Source organism: Hippoglossus stenolepis, chromosome 2 (assembly GCF_022539355.2).
Source record: "Hippoglossus stenolepis isolate QCI-W04-F060 chromosome 2, HSTE1.2, whole genome shotgun sequence".
In the NCBI taxonomy this organism is placed as follows: Eukaryota; Metazoa; Chordata; class Actinopteri; order Pleuronectiformes; family Pleuronectidae; genus Hippoglossus; species Hippoglossus stenolepis.
The window spans coordinates 10,921,691-10,945,228 of record NC_061484.1 but is presented as its reverse complement, the minus strand read 5'-3'; the positions used below and the strand labels follow the sequence as shown (position 1 = coordinate 10,945,228).

Below are 23,538 nucleotides of genomic sequence, written 5' to 3'. Positions count from 1 at the left end.
ATGGTAAACTTGTGTGCACTTACACGGTCACGTCATGATTCCAGCTCCTGCCGCAATCAGATCTAAAGGAGCCAAGTGAAGCACCTGACCCACTTCACTGGTCCTCCAATATGTGTAAATAGCTGCGTGGCCTACAACAAATAGCTCACAATGATGGGCCATTGGGCTGCTATTCTTGGAATAAGTTACTATTTTTAGTCACAAGGACAGTTGAGGGATACTCTATGAATAGAAAGAGGTTTAAACAGGGTCGAAAAGGGAGAAAGTAAATGGATCTCAGAAGCATAAGGATTTTCTAAGAGCCACAGCATGCAGCTGAAACATGAAACTATGAGGCTACATGGTTCATTCTGGTCACCTTATTCCTATTTGATAGCACCAAGGACACCCATATGTACACAAAATTATTGGCTGCTGTTTTTCTATGACCTCCACCAAGGAGGTTATGTTTTCTTTGCTGTTTGTCTGTTAGGTTGTTTTTCTGTTAGCAGGACTATGCTAAAACTAAGCTGGCATTTAGCAGAGCGCATACCTCAGAGCACAGTCCCCTTGAATTCAATCAAGCAGCAACAAATTGCATCAAGATCTTTGAATAATTCCCTGGGAAATTAGAGACAATGTCAAACAAAATCCTATATCTCACAATGTTAAAGAAGGTGAAAAATAATTCCCGCTCCACTTCTAAATTTAATGGGTCATATCACATCCTTTCACCAAGTATCATAAAATCGGGTGAGTTGTTTTTGCGTGATCCTGTTGACGGACAAACAAGCAGACAAACAGCAATGAAAACGTAACCACCTTTATGGAGGTAACTGCTGAACCGAGTGTCATGAAACTTGCTGAAAGGGTGGGGTATAGGCCAATGAAGATCAGTTCACTCTTGCAGCAGATTCGTTTAAAGGGGCTGATCCAGGAATGTTATTTCACAATTTCTTAAGTATCGAAGGGTAGGGCGCTTTTTAAATATTTAATAACATTTAATGGACATTTCTCAATAAATAATGTAAAGATCTTTATGCGGAAAAAAGAGGATTGATATCTATGAATGACTGTTCATCCTTGGTGGAGAAATGCGTTTTGCTGAGTGCCGTTGTAGTTTTGAATAGGTTTATCTATTTATAATATTTTTATATTTATATGTCATGTTTTCTATGAATATATTTTATTGTGATTTTATGTTTGAGTCTAGATTTCCACTGTTTATTGTTTTGTGATCTGTGTTAAGTGCACACCAAAAATGGGATAGTAAATAGGATAAAAATCATTAGCATTTAAAGGAACAGGCACTCAAAACAGGTCACTCTGTGGAGGGCTGTTTTATACAGGGTAAAAAGGGTGCTGTTTTAAATGATCCTTGTGGTATTTTGACCAAAGTATGTTATAGACATTTCATTAAGACCCCAAGGAACCATATCAACTTGTGGTAAAATGGGCATGCTATGTCCCCTTTAAAGCATTGAATACAAAATATTAGCAATGCATTTTAGCAATATTGAGATGCAGGGAGTTCATTTTACTTCTGTCTTTATTGTATTAATTAGCTTAGAGCATTAAAGTGTTATCTTACTAAGCATAAAGTAATTGAATATGTTACATATTCAATAGAATAGAATATGTGTTCTCTGAGCACAACCACTAAATGCTTCCTCTGCATATTGCTGTGACTGAGCCCAGCAGAATACATTAACACTTAAACCACACCGGATGCAGGCAGACCACCGCCAATCAACCTAAATATTCCTCCTGCCTCCCTCCTGCTCTTGCACATGAGTCAGACTTGCCCTGTTAACCAATCACAGGCGGACACAGACAGAGTGCAGCTGACAAACAGAGGCACAGGGGAGGCTGCTTGCATTTGAAAACCAGTCCCACATGACATGTTGAGGACACAGAAACAACCTCACACACACACCGTCCTTTTGTCGTCATTGAACTTCTTCAATGAAAGCAAACAGTCTTCTGCATCTCAGCTGTGTTTTTCCCTCACCTTCGCCATCAGTCCGGATTTGCAGTGAAGTTTTGATTCTTCCCCCCCCCACACATCTGCAACATGTGCCTTCTGACAGCTGCCCTGGTGTTTTCTTTACTCTGTGAGTATTTTGCAAACTTTTACTTTGCTGATGGTGCCACGTGGACCGCAAGGACGATTCATGTGTCATTATTTATGCATGTATACATATTTAACCATGTGCCACAGAGGAGAGAGAGTGTGTACGTTTTCTTCTTCCAGCAGCTCATTTCCACAACTATTGCTCCGTTCAGTGTTGTGTTTGTTAGGGCCACCAGCTGCTCTCTCTTTTTCTCTGTCCGAAGGGAAAACCAGTGGACTCTAACTTACTCAGTAGCACATGAACAATGACCGATGGGTTTGGATAGGTTTTTTGTGATGTTTAACTTGTTCTGAGACAGATTTGACAGAGGTTGCACCAGCAGATCAGTGTTAATGTTGAAACCTTAATGGTTTACATCTCCCTCTGAGAATCTCACTCTGTTGTGAAAAGGCTTTAAACTATCTGAAAGAATGAATTAGCACGAGCTGGTTATGGGCAATAACCAGCCAATTTGGTTGTACCCCATTTCTTCTGCATCTGTAATTCCCTGGATTAAATGTAAGTAAATCTTAGCATCTACACCTTGTTGGGAATCAAGATTGATTAAGGTTGTATACAAGAATGACAATGATCTGTTATGGTCTGTACAGGGACTGGACCCAAACGCACGACTAAGAAGATGCCGTAATGTATAATAACAACAAGGTTAAATTGAAGAGTTTAAAACAGGTACAGCATGTTTACTGATGGAAAAATAACAAAGATTTGGCAGGAGGTTGACGGATAACAGGTTTATTAAGGCAGGCAAAAACACTGGATGTCAGCAAACAGAAAAAAGGCAAAGACAACATACAAAAATCAATGGAGCCAAAATTGGCAAATACTATCTCGTAGTAGTACTGTAAAGTTCTGGTGCTGCTGTGTTCTGAATGGAGGGAGAACGAGGATTTGCTGAGTGTAGAACAGTAGGAACTCCTGCCTTACCGGTCTGTCAATCTTCAACTGGGTTGTGGGTCTGAAGCCAAGGAAGATTCAGGACGGGGATTTTTTTTTTCGTGATATAATGAGCTTATAAAACATGGAGTGGCTCGGTTCGGTTGGTGACGGTTGTGAGACAATTGCCATTTAAGCTTGCCTTTGTGGGGGTGGAAAGCAGAGGGGTCTTAATAGCAGCCTGCCTGACTAGCTTGGGATCTAAAAAGTTTTCATGAGCACCAGAGACCGACCATTTACAATTATTCAGCCTGGAAACTGAATAAGTGTACGGATGTCTGAAACAGAAGCCCAACTGAGACTGGTGAAGCTGGGAGTGTAAACGAAGTGTGCAGTTTAACAGTACATGACCAGAACCACCACAGTGGAAGCACAGGCCCTCCTTGAGTCTGCGGGTCTGTTCAGCTGCATGAGCTCCATTGGAGCAGCAGCTGGAGATGGAGAAGCTGAGGAAAGGGCAGGACTGGTGAGGGTCTGTTGGAGTGGGGGAGATTTTGAGATACTGAGAGATCTTATCTTTCACTCCTGCTGTCTCTCCTGGAACCGACTGTTAAGTGTAATCGAGAGAGAAAATAACTCGTCTAGTGACTTGGTTTCTGATCTTTCCCCAAACCCGTCTTTAACCACCTAGTTCGGCCTCTTTAAAAATACAACCTCTATTATTCCAGCACAGCCGCTAAAATACAAAATGTTCCAAGCCAATTACGTATGCATTCTTAGGTCTATCTGATGCAGATGTTAATGACTGATTGGCCAATTCAGAAACTAGGGAGCATTGCAGAAGAAGTTCACTACATTCGACATCATAGTTGGTTTATGAGGCAGGGAAGTGATTTTGTTTACCTCTCTGAAGGATTACTCTTGCTGACTAAGCATAGGTCCCTGGCTACTGAGGGCTAGGCAGAGTGTCTGGTTGTCCAGGTGGTTGTCTGAGCCTGCTGGGTCCATAGTGGCCAGAGTATTCACACGCATGACTCAGAAAACCCCAGAAGGTATACTAAAAAGGTTCTAATGAAGAGTTAAAAAAGAGAGGCAAGCCGCAGGGTTTGGCTGGCACAGCGTGGTGTTAGTGCTCTCGCTGAGGGAGCTAGCAATTAACTGAGAACGAGAACCAGGTTAATAAATTCAGCGGGTTCCCTATTGAACAGATTGCCAAGATAAATGATGATCGGACAGACAACATGCAGACAGGTTTCAGGCAGGACGGACAGGCATGCAAACTAACTGGTTAGATGAGACAAGAAAAAACTATCACATAGTAGAATTATATAATCCGGAGGTGAGTGGAAGGCAGACCAGGGTTCTTATGGAGGTGTGCCAGGGACCCGCAGAGGAGAAACCACACCCATGTCAAGAACTGCCATGTCCAGAAGTGCCATGCCAATCATGCTTTCAGAATCTGTCACATTTTAATTACAGGGTAGTGCTGGATTTTCTGTTCCAAAAAAGGACTTACTCAATGTCTGTATGACAAGTCACACCCTGAAACTATCTCATCTAACTTTTATCAATGTTTTATTTCTCATTAAAAACATAGTTATCAGCATTAATTTCAATTATGGAGCACTAGTTAAAAGGGAATGAAAAATACTTCCTTATACATATAATGTGTGTGTGTGTGTGTGTTTGTGAGAGTCTGTGTGTACGCAAGCATTTGTATGTTTGTGTGCGTGTGTTGGGGCATTGGAGTGTGCATTTCTGTCAGAGGAAAAACACTTCCAAAAGAAATTATGATCACGCTGATTGATATGATTTACATCCACTGTTGATGCAGTGTGACATTTATGCACTGTGACAAAGAGTAAAAGTGGAGACTGAGAGTCCATGTAAATGTCTCCAACCTTTGAAGTATTCTTGACTCAAAAACCTATATGTTAAAATGTATGTACTGAAGGAGGGTCCAAAATTCATTTCATACAGTAATCTGGGAACTTGAAGCATCCAGTACAAACACATGGACTTTTCAGTTAAATGAGTTGTGTCCAATATCAAACTTTTGACAGGAAAAATATCTGCCTGAGGGAGAAAGAGTAGATCTATTAACATATTTTTAACCATAGTAAATTTATTAGTTTTGGTGTAAAATCTCTGTAGGACACAAATTATATTTGTAATTTTGTCATTTTGTCATTTGAAATATATTTGAGACACGTCTACAGGGGACTTGTGACTGTCTTTTTAACTCAATATACGAGAACCTTTCCTTAACCGAAACAACTGCTCTAGTTATTTAACAATAACTATTTTGTAATGTGGACATATTATAGGAATATTATCTAAATCATCCAGTATCAGCTGTGTTTGTTGAGGTGGAATATGCATTAAGAAGTGTAAGAACATATGATTATCATCACCTTCTCCTTGTTGTCCTTTTCAGATTCCATCTCCTGTGTTCAGTTTCGGGCCCCTCTGAACATGCGAGGAGTCACAGGGCTGGTTCAGTTTAACTCCACCTCCCAGACAGCCACTGTCACTGTGTCTGGAGCTGGCTCCTGTGGTACAATTAACTTTTCCCTCAGTGAGTTCCCTGTCATGTACGGACATTTTGCTCAGCCTTGCTCAGAAGCAAATATCGGCTCCAGCATTTTTACCTTCACAGCTGATCCTGCCTCAAGCTCCACCATTAATGTGTCACACCTCTTTGAACAAAGTCCAAATCTGGATGACCACTCCTTGACATTGCAGACATGTAACGGCACTAAAGTATGCACAGTTGTAAGTCGAGGGCAAACATTCTTGACTCGTCAGGCAAGGTTCTCTGGACCTATTGCTGGTAATGTGTACATCCGCCTCAACAAAGGAGAGACCAACCCAAGGCTTCTTGCAGACCTTGTTACAATCGGACAGGTCAATGCCTCACAAACCACCATAACTCTCTTTGGATCTGCAAGCACCGCTGCAACCTGCGATGTTCTACTAGGAAGCTTAGACGCCTCGACTTTGACCAATTTGGGTGTGGTAAAGGTCGGAACGCCTTTGCAATCAGAGAAGTCCCGTCTGAACGAGACCAGCCTCAAAGACAGACCTGGCTTTCTTCTCTTCCCCATGGGATCAAGTTACAAGTGTGCTCCTATTTATGATGTGCCAGAGAAACAGGTGACTGCTGTTGTAAATATGAGAGGAATCAAAGGATACTTCAGCTTCCGCCAGGCTTCCTGTTTTGATACGACAGAGCTGAGCGTGAACCTGACTAACTTACAGAGCAGAGTTGGCCTTTACCATGTCCACCTTTTTCCTGTCCCCTCACCGAGGCTGTGTTCAAATGATAATGTGGGTGGCCACTGGAACCCATTTAAAGTCAAGACTAGTGACCCAACATACCCAAAAGTTCCTGGGTCAACACATGATAAGTATGAGATTGGTGACCTAAGCGCCAAGCACATGTCCCTTGCAGGTAAAAATGAGGCAAATATGGTTTTCACGGACTTCAACCTCCCTCTGTTTGGACAGAACAGTATTGTAGGTCGCTCTGTTGTAATTCACCAAACAGATGGTGCCAGGTATGTTTGCGCCAGCATCAGCTATCCTGGCGCTGTGACAATTGCCAGAGCCAGATTTCAGGGCCCTGTGATTGGTGAGATCTTGTTCATCCAACTGAAGAACAACCCTCTGTCTGACGTATCCATCTTCGTGGATGTGTCGTATGGAAATCAAACACTGACACCAACCAGGAACCATAATTGGCATGTTCACACCTACCCAATTAGCTCAGAGAGGGATGATGACGAAAGGCGTTGCAGCACAACAGAAGGACACTGGAACCCCTTTAACATCAACACAGGAGACAGCAGTTATAGTTTCCACTGTTCCCCATCCATTCCCTTCTCCTGTGAGGTGGGAGACTTTTCTAACAAACACAGCCCCATCAACCTCGGCACCAGAGTGGGTGAAGTGGAAGCAAAAAACTTCTTCACTGATGTCACCTCCTGGTTGTCTGGATCAGGCATTATTGGTCGTTCTGTAGTCATCCATCAAGCAGACAGAGGAGGGCCAAGGATTGCTTGCGCTAACGTTACAATGGTGCGGGTCCACAAAGCTAGCTTGGATAACTGGTTTGGCCCGGGGATGTCCAGCGGCCAGGTGCAGTTCTCTCAAGCTGTCCCACAGGGCCCCACGACTATCAATGTATCCCTGATGAACCTGAACTCCTTAGCTGGGGGCTACCATGTTCACATACTGCCCATCAAACCTGGCAGTGCACAGCCCTGCTCCAATGCAAACATCATGGGCCACTTCAACCCATTAGCTTGGAATGTATCAAACTCTCCCACACCGGGAACTGGAACTATGGACCAATATGAAGTTGGGGACATCAGTGGGAAGTTTGGGATGCTGAATGGCCTCAGCCAGTCTGAGGCTCTATATGAGGACCCTGATGTGCAATTAACTGGACCCTACAGCATACTGGGGAGGTCACTGGTGGTTCACTATGCCAATGGATCAAGGTGAGAACTTGTTTGTGCTGGAAAGAAAGAAACAAAGACAGTCAAAATGAGAAGAAGGTGGTAAAATAGATGGGGAAACATACAGTAAGACATATAGGATGACCGCAAGTTATATTACAAGATTAAATGGTAAGAAATGCCACTAACATGCTGTAGCCACTGACTAGACCTTCCCTAGAACATAAATACTTTGGATTTTGTTCATTCAATGTGCATTATATAAGATGCTAAAACAACAACATACAAAAAATGGCATCAATTCTAGCCAACATTCACCATCCTGAGGGACCCACTGGCACAGTAGCAGACTTGGCCAGTCTGCTGAGAGCAATTCCAGGTATAAGTTATCACAGACAATGAGTCACATCCCCCTCATGTTAGATAATCTCCCTATTCATTAAGAATGACTCAACAAAATATTGTGAAGTAAAAAAAATCCTCATGGTTAACCCTGCAGGATTTGAATGTGTTTTGCTTACCTTGTTTGTGTTTTTGTGTCTTTCTCTGTACGTGTGTGCATGAATCTATTCTCCCTCTGCAGAATGAGGTGTGCTGACATCTCAGCTGAGAGAGACACAGAAGGAGAATGGACTACTGCCAAGGCTGTATTTAACGGTGCAGTAACAGGGACAGTCCGACTGGTAAGAAGTATTTTCCACTAATTACAATGGGTACATTTACAAAAACGTATACACATACTTGCAGTATATACTACATAATTTCACACCCTCAGATCTTTTTCATTTTCAAATTTGAGATCATATGCTTTAGACCAGTGGTCACCAGCCTTTTCGAGCCCAAGATCACTTTTTAATTCCAAACTTAAGCCGAGATCTACCATTACATTACATTTCATTAAAGGCTGAATGTACAAGAAATAAATATACACAAAGAAGGGCAATTGTGCAACTTTTTCTATTCAATGCACAATATTCAAATTCATTCAATTCATATTTACAATGCAAAATATGTAGTTTCTCAGTTCCACAACATGCTCTGCAGAGGAGCTGCTACTGCAGCACAATGTTTTTACATATAGGCTTTGATTTGAATATGTACACAAATATGATTATTACCCTGTATGAAAGAAGTCCCTTGTACTCAAATAAATACCAATACTACACAGTATGAAGCCGTGCATCTTCCGCTCTTGCAAATATCTCACAATAATAATCCGTTTTTTAAACAAAGGAATGGATTCCGTCAACAGAAACGCTGGAGTGCTTTTATTTTGAAAAGGCATACAGAAAGTGTTGCAAACATTTGTTTGTGACATGAATTCATCAGATAAACATAAAAAATCAGGTGAAAGATAATTTTCTCTGTTTATTCTGCTGCGAACCACAATGTTTATCTCTTTGACACAAACGTATTTACAACACTTTCCGAACCCGTTTCAAAGTAAAAGCACTCCAGCGTTTCACCTTCTGAATCCACTAATTTGTTCCAACGGGTCTTTGATTGTTATCGACAGACCGAAAGATGTGCATCTTCATACCGTAGAGTCTTGACATTTACTTTAGTACATGAACCAACTTATTCTTGAAGGAAATGCAGAAGATAAACCTGCAACTCCACCGCCAGTAGCAGACACACAGCGCGTTCGAAAAACAGACAACCGACACAGCTGATCTGCGGTGAGACGACAGCCAGTGAGTCCAGAGAGTTCGGGGATCGAAAGTGAAGACTGGGAGATCGACCGGTAGATCGCGATCGACGGGTTGGCGACCACTGCTTTAGACCTGTGGTGGCAATTTCTATTGTATAATGATACACACATAACATTGTCTCTCGGAAAGTTCAATTCTAACACCTGCAGGTGGGCTCACCCCACACAGCCACCTATTGTAACGTGTATAGAATGAGCACAGAGCATAGGAGAATCACTTCACTTATACAATCACAAGCCCCTCCCTGCGAGGAGCAAAAGGTATTCTTCAGCCTCCTGATGTCTGACCAGGGTGGGCAAACTTCCTGTCTCAGATCTCCGTCCCAGACCCCTGGTGTGACTTCTGGTGTGAGACAATCTGTCTCCGAGATCCCCTATCTTCATTTACAACATCAAAAGACCCCAGTCCTGTATACAATGCAGAGTTCCCCTCACCCATCTCTATCAGACACACTAAGTAACCCCTGCTGTGACCATTTGCTAAGTCACACATGTGGGGGCCATACACTTCCTTCTGCAACTTTCGTAGTTAAGTCACAGAAAACATTTGTTCATACTTTCTTCTACATACACATTACACAAATGCAAATTCTGCCATTACAGACCCAATCAACCTTGACTCACATGGTTACTCGAGGACCTTTATCAGATTCCACACAGTTGCCTCTGGAGGCCAAAAAGGGTTGATGCAGCTTTGTTCACATATGCAGTGGCACTCCCCAACACAGAGTTGGAGTTTTACTTTAAGACAGACAACAGTGTTTCTTATCCCCAACACCACCTTATATAGACTTCATTTGTACAGACCACAGGGCTGACTTACACCAACTATTATTGAAAATCTTAACTCAGCTGCCCCACTTTTATTTCACAAGGTCAGACTCAGGGCCGTCCATGGCAATGTTGGAGCCCTAGGCGAGATTTCAGATTGGCGCCCCCCCAGGCCCCCAAACATACACGCGCAAATTGTCATGCATCCCCATGAACCTTTGGACTGTGTACAGATGCACACACAGGCAGACAAAAATGTAGGCTATACCCCGCAGACACACACAGGAGTTTGAAGCGCCAATTCTCGTGCGAGCAGCCGCCTGGCTGTTCACACAGGAAGCGCATTTCTGCGCGCCGGTTCGGGGGTAAATGATGATAGTCTTCACAGGTGATTGACGTACGCAAGCCTATAGCCGCTACCCCCCCACAAGAGATTGTGTGCTTGTGTGTGTCTGTCTGTTTAGACACAACTGACAAATGTGTGGAATAAGTACATAATTAAAGATTGGGAAATTTCATCATGTGGGGGCAAAAATCCTGGAAATTGAAACTCCAGGAGAACAGCGGGGAAATCAAAAGTATGGGATGATAGTCAGTGTGCTGCCTTAAAGATTCTGCCAGGTCATTGGTCAAATCCAAGACCAAAAAGATGCACGTTTTTGGGCAAACCTTGTCCTCTGTGCCAGCAAGACTTTCGACAAGGCTTGTCGAAAGCTGCAGGAAGAAGTTGCATATTTGGAACCGGGTAACTTATCAACACATATCTTTAAGAAGGGAGAAAAACAGTGTGGCCACTTTGTAGCATTAAATGGAGAACAGTGGCATTTCTGTCTCTGCATCCAAGGTTAGTTTTCCCATGTCTCTTCAGAGGCTTTTTGAACCGGTGGGAAGTGTTCAAATTCCATGAATGTGCGTATATTGGTGTATAGCTGGGAACTAGATGTCTGCATGTTTTACTTCTCACATAAAGATGTGACAGATAGGTTTGATCACAGTAATTCAGCAGAATAAATAGGATCTAGAAATTTCCATTACGTTACCTTTGAGCACTGTATTCTCACAAAGGCAAAATTGTCCAGTAATACAAATTTCTATCATTACGACGAGCATATACTACTATTACTACTACTACTATACAACACTATACTTTGTACTACATGGTACTAGCATAATCAAAACATAGTTAAAAACAAATCAAGACTACCACGATTAGTACAAACTATCATTATCAAAACACTATTACTATCATTATCCAAGTATTGTTTAAATGATAAATAACCACAATTTCACTTTATTACAGCTAAACAGTAACAATTAACTGAAATTCCAATTTCGTCATAAAATGGTGGAGAGCACTCCTCCTCCTTGACCTGTATTTTTCTCTGGTAGGCTTCTTTTCACCCAACTCGTTCTACAAAGCCTATCCCTCTGGCGTTTGAGAGTTCTTACTCTTCTCTTCATTATGTTAGAGAAACCAAAATAATGTTGTATGTCAATAATGCCGTCTGTTTGGATGATGTGGCAGACTTGTCCTTGGTTGGCTAGCATCACATTCCTTACGCCCTGGGTGATGGGGTGAGGCCAGAGAAATCTGCGGTTATGATAGGCGTCGGTTTTCTACTTTTATCTTGTCAATGTGCATTACTTCGTGAAACAAACAGTGGCAGTTTACCAGTTGCATGAATGGGTGCCAATATACTGTAGCTCCTCAGATCTTCCGCCATTCTAACAATAATGAGGTCGCCTCTCCCCCAGACTAATTTCTTGCTGGTTTCTTGAGCTGGGATGACGTGAATGCTTACGGATGTCTCTCATCCTCCCCTATGCACCAAGTCAGAGCATGTGGAAATTCACTGTCTCTCTCTGTGTATTGGGTGTTCAATCACTGGTACACTTCCAGTGAGACGTTGTCTATTGGTTCAACAACTCATTTACAGTGTTGGCATAAATCCATGTAGTTGTCTCAACAACCTTCAATGCGGTTTCTATAGTTTCACAGGATCTGGAATGATCTGTTCCATCTGCGTTCTCTACAGTTCTTCCTCCAAAGGTGTCTCACAAGGAACTAGATGTCTGCATGTTTTACTTCTCACATAAAGATGTGACAGATAGGTTTGATCACAGTAATTCGGCAGAATAAATAGGATCTAGAAATTTCCATTACGTTACCTTTGAGCACTGTATTCTCACAAAGGCAAAATTGTCCAGTAATACAAATTTCTATCATTACGACGAGCATATACTACTATTACTACTACTACTATACAACACTATACTTTGTACTACATGGTACTAGCATAATCAAAACATAGTTAAAAACAAATCAAGACTACCACGATTAGTACAAACTATCATTATCAAAACACTATTACTATCATTATCCAAGTATTGTTTAAATGATAAATAACCACAATTTCACTTTATTACAGCTAAACAGTAACAATTAACTGAAATTCCAATTTCGTCATAAAATGGTGGAGAGCATTCCTCCTCCTTGACCTGTATTTTTCTCTGGTAGGCTTCTTTTCACCCAACTCGTTCTACAAAGCCTATCCCTCTGGCGTTTGAGAGTTCTTACTCTTCTCTTCATTATGTTAGAGAAACCAAAATAATGTTGTATGTCAATAATGCCGTCTGTTTGGATGATGTGGCAGACTTGTCCTTGGTTGGCTAGCATCACATTCCTTACGCCCTGGGTGATGGGGTGAGGCCAGAGAAATCTGCGGTTATGATAGCCGTCGGTTTTCTACTTTTATCTTGTCAATGTGCATTACATCGTGAAACAAACAGTGGCAGTTTACCAGTTGCATGAATGGGTGCCAATATACTGTAGCTCCTCAGATCTTCCGCCATTCTAACAATAATGAGGTCGCCTCTCCCCCAGACTAATTTCTTGCTGGTTTCTTGAGCTGGGATGACGTGAATGCTTACGGATGTCTCTCATCCTCCCCTGTGCACCAAGTCAGAGCATGTGGAAATTCACTGTCTCTCTCTGTGTATTGGGTGTTCAATCACTGGTACACTTCCAGTGAGACGTTGTCTATTGGTTCAACAACTCATTTACAGTGTTGGTATAAATCCATGTAGTTGTCTCAACAACCTTCAATGCGGTTTCTATAGTTTCCACAGGATCTGGAATGACCTGTTCCATCTGCGTTCTCTACAGTTCTTCCTCCAAAGGTGTCTCACAAGTTACCCAGCTCCAAATAATGCAACTTCTTCCCTGCAGCTTTCGAAAGCCTTGTCGTGCTTTTCATCTTTTTGCTCTTGGATTTGACCAATGAAACCGGCAGAATCTCTAAGGCAGCACACGGACTATCAGCCCTGTGCAACCTGTTAAACCTGTTTTTAAAGTCAGTGTCTGCATTATGAGATGTATATCTGTGCTGTGTGTCTTAGCTTCCTTTATGGGAATGTTGTTTATATATTTAAGAACAGTGTGTTTTGATTTCTTCAGTGACAAGCATATTCAAGATGCTCACGAGCTTATGAAACCCTTTGGTGGGTCATAGCTTTGTGTGTGTGTGTGTGTGTCAGGGTTCTCACGTACCTGATCTATTCGGTGATCTCTCATGTCCGTTCCTGCGTCAAAACTAGATGAGTCCTTCCCTTTCCTCAGCTCCTCCACTGGTCAGTCAGCCTGTTCTCAGGGCAGTTTCGTGCCAAATGTCCCATTTTCCACACTTCACAGTCAGACCTGTTGACCTCAACCTTTTCTTCGCCCTCTGACTCGGCTTTCGTACACCATTAGCTGTGCCATCAGTCTGTCATCTGCCACTTTTCCTCTTCCTTTGTCGGTTAGGTCGTTTTCTGCATGGATGGAATGTCTTTCAAAAGTCCCAAGGTTTCCACAGTCCCAGTTGATTCAGTTGTGCTTCACTGATTTCTGGTTTGACTCAATTGATGAAGCGGTACAAGCTCTCCATGGTACAGTTGTTTCCTGTCTGAATTTTGTTTTGGATCTGATGCAGATTGGCTTTGTGATGTACCTCCAGCCCTGAGGTCTAAAAATGTCCATTTTATAACTGAAATTGGAATCTGAAGCTTTTTTATTTGTGTGCAAATGGTGACAATTCACTCCAGACATTATGCAATGAATTTTGAAAGGCCATGTATTCATCAACTCAACTTCAAGTTAAAATCAACCAGCCCAGCCGGTCACAGGGGGTTAAGTTACAAGATCTCACAGACAAACATACAAGGTTTTCTTTCCTACTAACTAACTGGGGGTCAAGCTGCCACAAAAACATGACAGAGTATTTTCTTTGTACTGGACAGGCAGTGAATATTTATGGCCATGGCAGCTTGCATCAGAGAGCTACGGTTAGCATGCGCGTGATCATTAGTTTGGCAGAGCGTATGTCTGCTACGGCTAGTGAACCCTCCAGGCTGCCTGAACTAGGAGGCTCACCGGGGAACAGCTGTCTCTGTCAGCTGCCCTCCAGAGGCCCCATACTGAGCTCTGCACTACATCTATGGATAAGAGCTCATGATATCTAAAAAAAAGAGCCATTTTATTTGGGGGAAAAAATAGATAATCGTAATTTAGCTCAATCAGATTAAGCAGAAAGTCACAGAGGGAGTGTAATAATGCTGGAAGTATGCAACACACACAGCCCATTTATGAATGCTGATATTTCAGCAAAAACAGGTGACCCATTTCTGAGTTCTTTGCCATGAGGATATTGTGATCAACTTTCATTTGAATCCCTCTATTCTTCTGCTAATGTTGGTGCATTTTGTTTTTTTGTCACTTTCAGCGTCAGCAGATGTTTCCTGATGGGAGTAGCAGTGATATCACTCTGGATGTGACCCTTCAATCATCCAGACGAGATGTGGGTACAGAGTCATATAGACATATACACACTAATGTAAAAAGTCAAAATTCACTGTAAAACTACATTTCCATGTAGCACTAACAGTCTAAACCCATTTGAAAAAGAAAAGCTTGGAAAGGAATAACATGGAAAGGAATAACATGGAAAGTGATCAGGAAGAGAGATCAGGTGGCATTAATTTGGCACCATGAACTGCTGCCATGTAGATGCCATCCACTTCTATAGGGTGGACAAATAATATGTTGCAGGTTGATTGAGGTTCCCAGAAATTTGATTTCCTTGTTTTTGACAACGAGAAAAGGAATTAGAGCGGATTAAAAATGGGAGTTTTTGAGGTCCATTGCTGCTCATGCATTAAGTAACAAACACTAACACCTTAACCCTTCCTGCAGATGACTGTGGCATCCTTGTTTATCACAAGTCACCGTTCGGGCAGCAAGTGCAGTGATGTGGGGGACACGTACAATCCCTTCAACATGACATCAGTGGTGAGTCCACACACTCTCTTCTTCTCAGGGGCGGCTCCTGGCATAGGCGACATAGGCAGTTGCCTAGGGCGCAAAATGCCGAGAGGGCGCCACAAGAGACTGATTTATTATGACATGATACATACTTTAACCAATTCAGTAACGTCACACCATCGTCCTCTAACCCCGGGGACACAACGGAGGCAGAAGCACCCCAAAGCGCCTCGAAAAGCTGTCCACCTCCTTTCCGCACCCATGTTAATCAATCAGGCTGTTCGCACCGGCAGAGAAGCACCGGGAAGCTGGGGGTAACTGTAGTGAATGGGGGACACTGCAGGAGCTCTTTCACTTTCACTTGTGGGTGAGACACTGGCTTGGATCCTGCTGCTGTGGCTTGGTGTGTTTCTGAATAATTGCTTTAATTAGCAGACACCTCTTACGAGAAACAAGTCTCACAAGTTTCTTCCAAGGAAACTGAATATTAGACACACCTTGGATTAACTTGTTTTATTAACTAATGAATGTAACCTCTGGATCAAAGGTTGGAATTTGCACTTGGTGTGTGTGTGTGTGTGTGTGTGTGTGTGTGTGTGTGTGTGTGTGTGTGTGTGTGTGTGTGTGTGTGTGTGTGTGTGTGTGTGTTTGTGTGCATGTGTATGTGTGTGTGTGTGGTGTGGGGCGCCAATATGAAATCTCGCCTAGGGCTCCAACATTGCCAGGGCCGGCCCTGCTTCTTCTACATCTGCTCCTCTTTTCTCCCGGATTCTAGACGTGACTGATACAGACATTTTCCTACCGAAGCTGCTCAATAAATCATAATCAGTGATTGATTCTTATTATTCTGTACATCTGGGGGAATATTTATATAACTATTTAGTTTTTGTGTACCAATATATTTCTTCCAGGGATCTTAAACAAGAAAATCTACATGAAAAGTGCTAAACATAAATAGTAGCTCTTGGAACATGACTAACTGTATGTGAAGGCCCTATTACCTAATTCACCCTTAAAACAATTTACAATTTAGAATATTAAGTGCTTTCATCACCCGGATATCTGAGTTACCAGAACTTGACAGATGTTCCTTAACAGAAATATTGTTTCCTGCAGTGCACGAGACTCTCATGGTAATGTTATTTATAAAATTACTTGCACTTCTACAAATGAGCTTTGTAAATTATTATGTGGTTTAGAAATGAAAGACCTTATTCCAAAGTAAGAATTTCTACAATTTCTGAACAAATACCTTTAATGATAATTAATGCAATCAGAGGTTAAACTGATATTTTCATTTGACAACTAAGTACTTGTAAATCCTTTAATACATACAATAGGACAACATTTCAAGCAGTTCAGGGAGAGAGATGCATTTCTCACAGAAACCTTTTGATGATCAGGAAATATGCATAACCAGCCACAATCATTTCTCTTTTGTGCCCTTCAGGACTCCAGGTGTTCATTAGAAAACCCTCTGAGCTGTGTGATGGGGGAGATATCCGCAAGGCAGGGCCCAGTCCGGCTGACCGAGAGTCAGCTCTTCACAGACAGTATCATCCAGCTCCATGGAGACAACACAGGTACCACACTAACAGAGCTGTTTCTAGTGACATGATGACAAATGTGTGTATTTAGCAGCGGTAGAAGCTCCTGCTTTAGTAGAGTTTGTTTTGTTTTTAGTGGTCCACAGATCTCTGGTGCTGAAGAGTGGAGACAGCATCATTGCATGCACGGACATCCTCCCAGAATCCCCTGCAGCAGAGCAGATCTTTCCCAAAGTGACTGTCTTCAGCAGGTGAGTGTAATAACGATCAACTCACTTTCATCAGAATTTGATTTCAACTCAATTGGTAGATTTTCCACATTTGTCTGAGCAGAACTTGCTTTATATTGTTTGAACTCAGGCTTGATGGCTTTAATATAAGACGTCTATATTCATGATTACATCTGTCATCTGTTTTTCTTTAAATACTTTTTTGACTTCATACATTGGTTTTCTATACCTACTTCAGTGACCCCAAATCATTTATATTATCTCTTTGGACAGCATTTTTTAGGTGTAGCCCATTTTCCATTCTGAGTGTAGAGTTTTTCTCACCGTTTTCAAGTTTACATTTTTATAAACCCTAAATTTTAAATAACATCAAACTATGACTATCACTGCTGGAACAAAGTGTAGTGTCAGAACAAATACTACGTCTAAGTAAGGAAGTAGGAAAAGTGTAATCAAGATACTAATTAAAATAATATTCACTTCAGGAAATCCTAAGTCTGTAAGGTTTAAAATATACAGTGCATAAAACAAAATAATTTAAAAATATATAATCTAAATAATGGACAAACATAAAGAAAGAAATAATGTCACGGTCCCACCCTTGTTTTTGATCTAATTAATTAAGAAATCTTTCCCTCACCATTCATAAAATATCTGAACCATTGAGGAAAATTGCACAACTTGTAGCCACACAAGGGAAACACCCAATAAGCCTACAATTCAATTTAAATTGAATTATGTTTCCTGACAGAAAGTGCCTTTCACTCAGTGATAATTACTCAGTTATTTCCTCAAAAGCTCTCCATCCGCAGCCATAATAAAAGGATTAATAAGATAAGATTATATAATCCTTTATCTGTCCCACAATGGGGAAATGTGTGACGTTACAGCAGCAAGAGGGAAGTTATCATTAAGTAATAGTAAATAAACATGCAATACTTATAATTGTACTCTAAATGTATTATGCACATACGTCTATATTGTGTGAATACAAAGTTAAAACTCTATTTATTTTTGCTTAGATATGACTTCCGTAGGAGAGTTGCAAATGTCCTGCAGTTGGAAATGGCAAGAGTCACCATCCTGCCCAGATCTCTCCTCTCTGCAGCAGATGGAAGGTGCCAGCAGGTCAACTTCATTGTATCTGGTAAGACAATATCAATACCTCTGTGGGTCTAATATGCAATAAAAGGGAACTATTGTATTATCATTTCACAAAACATGGCTCTTGCAGCACATAAAATAATTAGGTTGCAAGGACATGACAGTGCCAATTCATAGAAAAATATATTTCCTTTGATATTAGCATTGAAATTACATTATATACTTATATAATATATTATGTACTACATACACTATATATACCCTATTACAGGGGTCACCAACTTGGCGGACTCCGGTCCAAATCCGGACCGCGACTCTCCATTAAAAATATATATATAAATACTTCGGCGGCCTTGTTTGACTTTTAAGAGACTTTTAATCAGGCATAACGACGCCAGCCCAGTGGAGCCGCTTGGGTCCTATGGGTAGCTATCATATACTGTGTAGGTAGAGAGAAGCACGCAGACGGAGATGAAGGCGAAATATGGCGTTATCAAAAGTTAGGGAAAGTTGACGTTGAAAACCGAGTCTTCCGAGCAGAGTGGACAGACAAGTATGTGTTTGTTCCTCCTGCAGTGAGCTCAACAAGACCGGTGCGTCTCATTTGCTCTGAGTCTGTTGCGGTTGTCAAAAGCGGCAATTTGAAAACGCCATTATGAAACCAAACACAGACACTTTGAAGACTCGGACCCGGAGCAGTCCGAGGTAAGGACCCGCAGAATGAATGAGCTCAAAGCCCAGTGTGAGCGGTCTACGCGGGTCCTCTCTCGTCCCCTCTCCGCACAACAGCGGACATACGAGTGTTCGCTGAGAATACAGTGGATTTTGTGACATTAAAAGCCCTTTACAGATGGGAGCATCGTTAAAGAGTGTTGTGCTGTGTCCGAAACACTTCTGGATGGAAAAGAAAGACGTGAACTGACAGAAAAAATTCAACAAATCCCCCTCTCAGCCACAAGACGCACAGAAATATTAGGAGCGGATGTTCAGTCACAGCTCACTGCTGCTCTTAAGAGTGCACCGTGCATCGCTTTAGCAGTTGATGAATCAACTGATATTGGTGACAATGCTCAGCTTTTGGTAAATGTCAGATTTTACCACGCAGAGAGGAACGATTTCTGTGAGGACATTTTAGGCATCACAGCAGTAACAACACACACCAGAGGGGAAGACATATACTTACTTATAAAAGAAATGTTAACACAAGAGAGGTATCAGTATGAAGATGTTGTGTCCATCACCACCGATGGAGCTCCCTCCATGATGGGTAAAGAAAAAGGAGCAGTAACTCGAGTGAGAGAGGACAACCCAGACCTCTCCTCAAATCACTGCATTATCCACCAGTCTGTTCTACTCTTTCAGAAGAGTATGCAGAGGTTATGAATACTGTGATGAAACTTATCAACTTTCTCAGGGCATAGTCATCACATAAACATCGCTTCCTTCGAGAATTCCTGACGGAAGTTGATGCAAATTCAAATGACCTACTGCTGCACTGCAATGTGAGATGGTTGAGCAAAGGCAGAGTTCTAGCACGCGTTTGGGCCATTCGAAATGAAATAAAAATGTTCCTGGAACAACAGAAGAATCATAAGTTTGCTCAGTTTTTGGAAGATGAGAGAAAAAATGATTTTATGGCCTTCTTAGTTGACATAACCTCACACCTAAATGACCTAAACTTAAAACTGCAGGGCAAGAACAACTCTGTGTGTGATTTGGTAGCAGCTGTCCAGTCTTTCCAGCGGAAGTTGGAGATTTTCAAAGTGGATCTCCAAGAGAACTTTACACATTTTCCAGCAATGAAGCAAATTCAGGGTGAGAGAGATATTTCTTCTCATGTTGAGTTCATACAAAAACATCGTTTTGATGACTTCAGCCTGGAAGAACAGGTCCTCCTTTTCATTCAGAATCCTTTTCTGGTCAAAAATGTGACCACGTTTTCACAGGAGGCTAAAATTACCTTCAAGTGGGTAGATATGGCATCTCTACAGATGGAACTTGTTGATCTGCAAGCAAATGTAGTACTGAAAGAGCAGTGTGGAGTTAGTGATGCTGCCAGCTTCTGGCTACAGACTACCTGAGAAAGTTTTCCCTGGTCCCACTAAAGTGGCAGTACACACCTTGACAATGTTTGGCTCCACATACAATTGTGAATCAGCATTCTCAACACTTAACATTATTGAGACCAAATACCGTTCAAGAATGACTAATGAACATTTACACGCCTGTTTGAGAATGGCACTGACCCCATTCCTCCCAAGGTTCAAAATACTAGCAGAGAAAGCTAAAGCCAATTTCTCCCACTGAATTAGAGAAGGAGGCCGACAGACAATAGGCTACATGTGAATGAAACTATGAAAATTATTTCTTGTTCTTTTTTCTAAGAAGTTTTTGCTTCAATCTTTAAGTGGTTGTTAAGCTCAGTTCAACTTAAAGCACTTTATATGTTTGTCTTTGAGGATGTTACATCTTTATGGTTAAAAGGAATGGAGGCCTATATGCAAATTCCAAGACAAAATGTTTATTGCACTTTGTTTCATGTTTGTCCAGCATAGGCATTGCATTTTTGCCAGTTTGTGTTTGATTTTGTGTTGTTACAAAAGCAACCTTGTGCAATAAAAATGTTAATTAAGCTGATTTAGTCAGAGCCCATATTTGTATGTCTCTAATTATCCGGACCCCAGAACGGGAGGAGGGTTGATGTCTGGACCTCTTGCAATTTTAGTTGAAGACCCCTGCCCTATTATATATTTTTGACGATTAAGATAAAAAGTAAATGTGCATATGGAAAAAGGAGGAAAAAAACAAATGATTTCGGGGAAGTACATCTTGTTGGATACTACCTGCATTATAGACAGTACCAATAAATCCTGTACCCATGAATACACAGAGGTTTTGGTGATATAATCTGAATCTATTGGACTCTGTGTACAACATTTACATCTTTAAACACTTCAGAAGAGTCAGGCCTCCTGATTATGGAGCTATCTGGGTGTTCATTGGCACAATGAACAATTATGGGCATTGAAAAATCTTTAGAAATCCCCAAAAATTGCTCAGTAACCTGATGCTGGAGTTGAGTGTCTGTGTGTCTCATTTTCTGTCCCTTGCTCCGTCCCAGAGGGGGAACAGAGAAGTATCTGTACCCAGGTTTCACACAGTAGAACACAGGACGGGCATTTATGCCCTCAGAGGTCTCCCACAAGGTAAAGACTTTACTATTGTGGTAATTCCTGAGAAGGCCTCCATTACTGTGAGACAGTGTGTGTGTGTCTGACAGTAATGCAACAGAAAGACACACACAAGAGACTTCAGTGAGGGGTGGTGGGGGGGTGGAGCTTTGTGCACGTTCAGAAACTAAACAGCTAAAACTATTATTATCTCAAGGGCTGGGCCTTTTTACAGAAATTACAGATAATGATATGTATGAAGAAAAAGTACCTGTAAGCAGAGTATTTGACAACCAATGGAAATGAAAACACTACTTGCTATTACTGCATTTGTTATTTCTGATTTGAGCTGCAGGATTTCTGGTATATCATAATTTGAGTTAATGATAAAAAGGCAAATCCACAACTGCCTTTGGACTCAGCAACTGTTATTGTGAAGTATAGGAAATCTATAGGTGTGTTTTGGATTGCCTTCGTTGAATTGAACACTGTCTGTGTCTTAAAGGGGACGTCGGCAAAGAACTGCTGAAGTCTGTCAAAACCAGTGAGAAGATGGGCAACTACAGAGAGTCAGAGTCATGTACAAGTAAGTAAGCTCCATATTGTTATTATAGCTTCTACCACACCTAAGCTCCATGCTGAGAATGTGAAATGGTTAATGTACATTTAGAACAGAAGGTTTACCCTCTTGCACCTTTTTACCTGTATTTATGAAAACAACCAGCTCTATTAACCTAATATTTTCCATTCAACAAATATTTGATAGAGATAGAGCATTTGTAAAAGAGAGCAGAATTGAAGTTCATTAACGTCTATAAAATACTGTAACATAACACAAGTTATGACTCCAAATACAAAATTCTACTAAGACAAAAAGTTTTTCACCTGTATGACATTTTCCATAGTTTAAATGTTTCTAAAGAAAGCCTCTAGTCATGCCTCATAGTGTGTTTTCATTTGAATGAAGCAATGTTTTTGAATCAATAAAGTACAGAATAGGTGTGTGTGCTAAGGATAAACTCGTTGTACAAAATAAAAGTCAATGAGTCATGGCCTCTTTTAATGTTTACCTCCTGGCTTGAATAAGCTGTGGACACCTCTCTTTCCATGCCCTCAGGAAATGCTGTTGTGCCACTGGCGCCGGCAGGTTTTCTTCTGGGCTTGATGTTTGCTGCCGCCTGCCTGCTGCCATCGACAGCTTTTTTTTAGTTCTGACATTGAGCCACATCGTGCATCATTAGCTGGGATATGGGGATCTTCTTATTGTAAATCTGTGAATATGTATATGAAACATAGCTCACCAAGTGTGGTAATCATCATCTGATCAATCAGCAAATAAACAATAATTGTGTCTCTTCTTACAACATCTGTCATCCAATAAAGATCTTGCCATTTAACATTTAATTTAGTAATAAACATTTTAGGCAATGTGCTGTTCATAACTGTCCAGTGTGTTTTTATAGACATGTTTTATTCATTTGGACTTCAGGGGAGTTAACGGGTTACATTTTCAAGTTTACACATGTTTTTCTTTGTGTATTCACTATCAATAAATCCAAGTTTTGTGTAAATATATCGAAGCTTCTCAATAAAAATACAATAATGTTTGTATGCCTTGTGCCAACAATCACTGTTTTTTTTCCGCTTCAAATCCCTGTGTGAATGTGAGGATGCAGTGATGTGTCATTTGACGTTTAATGTGTCAAAGATCATTGAGAATAAAATCTATTTATTTACAGGCTATTTTCATTAACATCTCATAACAGTGGATTATTGCAAAAACCTTTACTATTTATGTATTAAGCATGTATAAGCAATCTCTAACGCTAGTTGATTGTTTATTTTATTAATGAAATGCATTCAATAAATATATAAAACCTAGTTGTAGTTTATATATGCCGAAAGAAACATACAAAAATACACAGTGAGTTAGCTACAGAACCAACAAAAAATTACGGATTAGTCAGAAATAATATTACAACAATAAATAAAACTGTTAAATAATGAAATGTAGAATAAAAATAATTATATTCTGTTAGTTATATTCTGATGTGTTTCTATTTTACACCTGGAATATTAAAGGTTAATAGTATAATTGTATACTTTGTATTCACTAACATAAAATCTGAATTATGGAATTATGTAATGAATGATTTAATCACTGATATATGTTTTTTAGATGATCATTTTCTTTATATAAAGTCCATGTAGTTAATGATTAAATCAGTTTTGAAGCTTTTATATATAATTATTTGA

The 23,538-nt window shown here is 40.8% G+C and overlaps 1 protein-coding gene across 2 annotated transcripts; it reads left to right on the top strand.

Moving 5' to 3' along the window:
• Window positions 1-1,881: 1,881 nt before the first annotated feature.
• Window positions 1,882-22,906, top strand: cusr (Copper-only SOD repeat protein). Of its 2 annotated transcripts, none has more exons than XM_035144802.2 (10): window positions 1,882-2,093; window positions 5,425-7,492; window positions 8,034-8,133; window positions 14,693-14,767; window positions 15,163-15,258; window positions 16,682-16,814; window positions 16,915-17,029; window positions 18,031-18,155; window positions 21,788-21,868; window positions 22,400-22,906. In XM_035144802.2, the coding sequence occupies exons 1-10, from the start codon at window positions 2,054-2,056 to the stop codon at window positions 22,489-22,491; spliced, it is 2,925 nt and encodes a 974-aa protein (XP_035000693.2). In that variant the 5' UTR covers window positions 1,882-2,053; the 3' UTR covers window positions 22,492-22,906. The 2 variants fall into 2 exon arrangements, with proteins under 2 accessions (XP_035000693.2, XP_035000692.2); XM_035144801.2 differs by having other exon boundaries at window positions 22,370-22,906.
• Window positions 22,907-23,538: the final 632 nt, after the last annotated feature.

What these genes read in the sequence shown, in the direction of transcription:
- cusr (XM_035144801.2), top strand. Translation starts at nt 2,054, where the DNA reads ATGTGCCTTCTGACAGCTGCCCTGGTGTTTTCTTTACTCT. An exon ending in TTCAATCATCCAGACGAGAT is followed by an intron (nt 14,768 to 15,162) that starts GTGGGTACAGAG and finishes CCCTTCCTGCAG; the next exon opens with ATGACTGTGGCATCCTTGTT. An exon ending in GCTCCATGGAGACAACACAG is followed by an intron (nt 16,815 to 16,914) that starts GTACCACACTAA and finishes TTTTGTTTTTAG; the next exon opens with TGGTCCACAGATCTCTGGTG.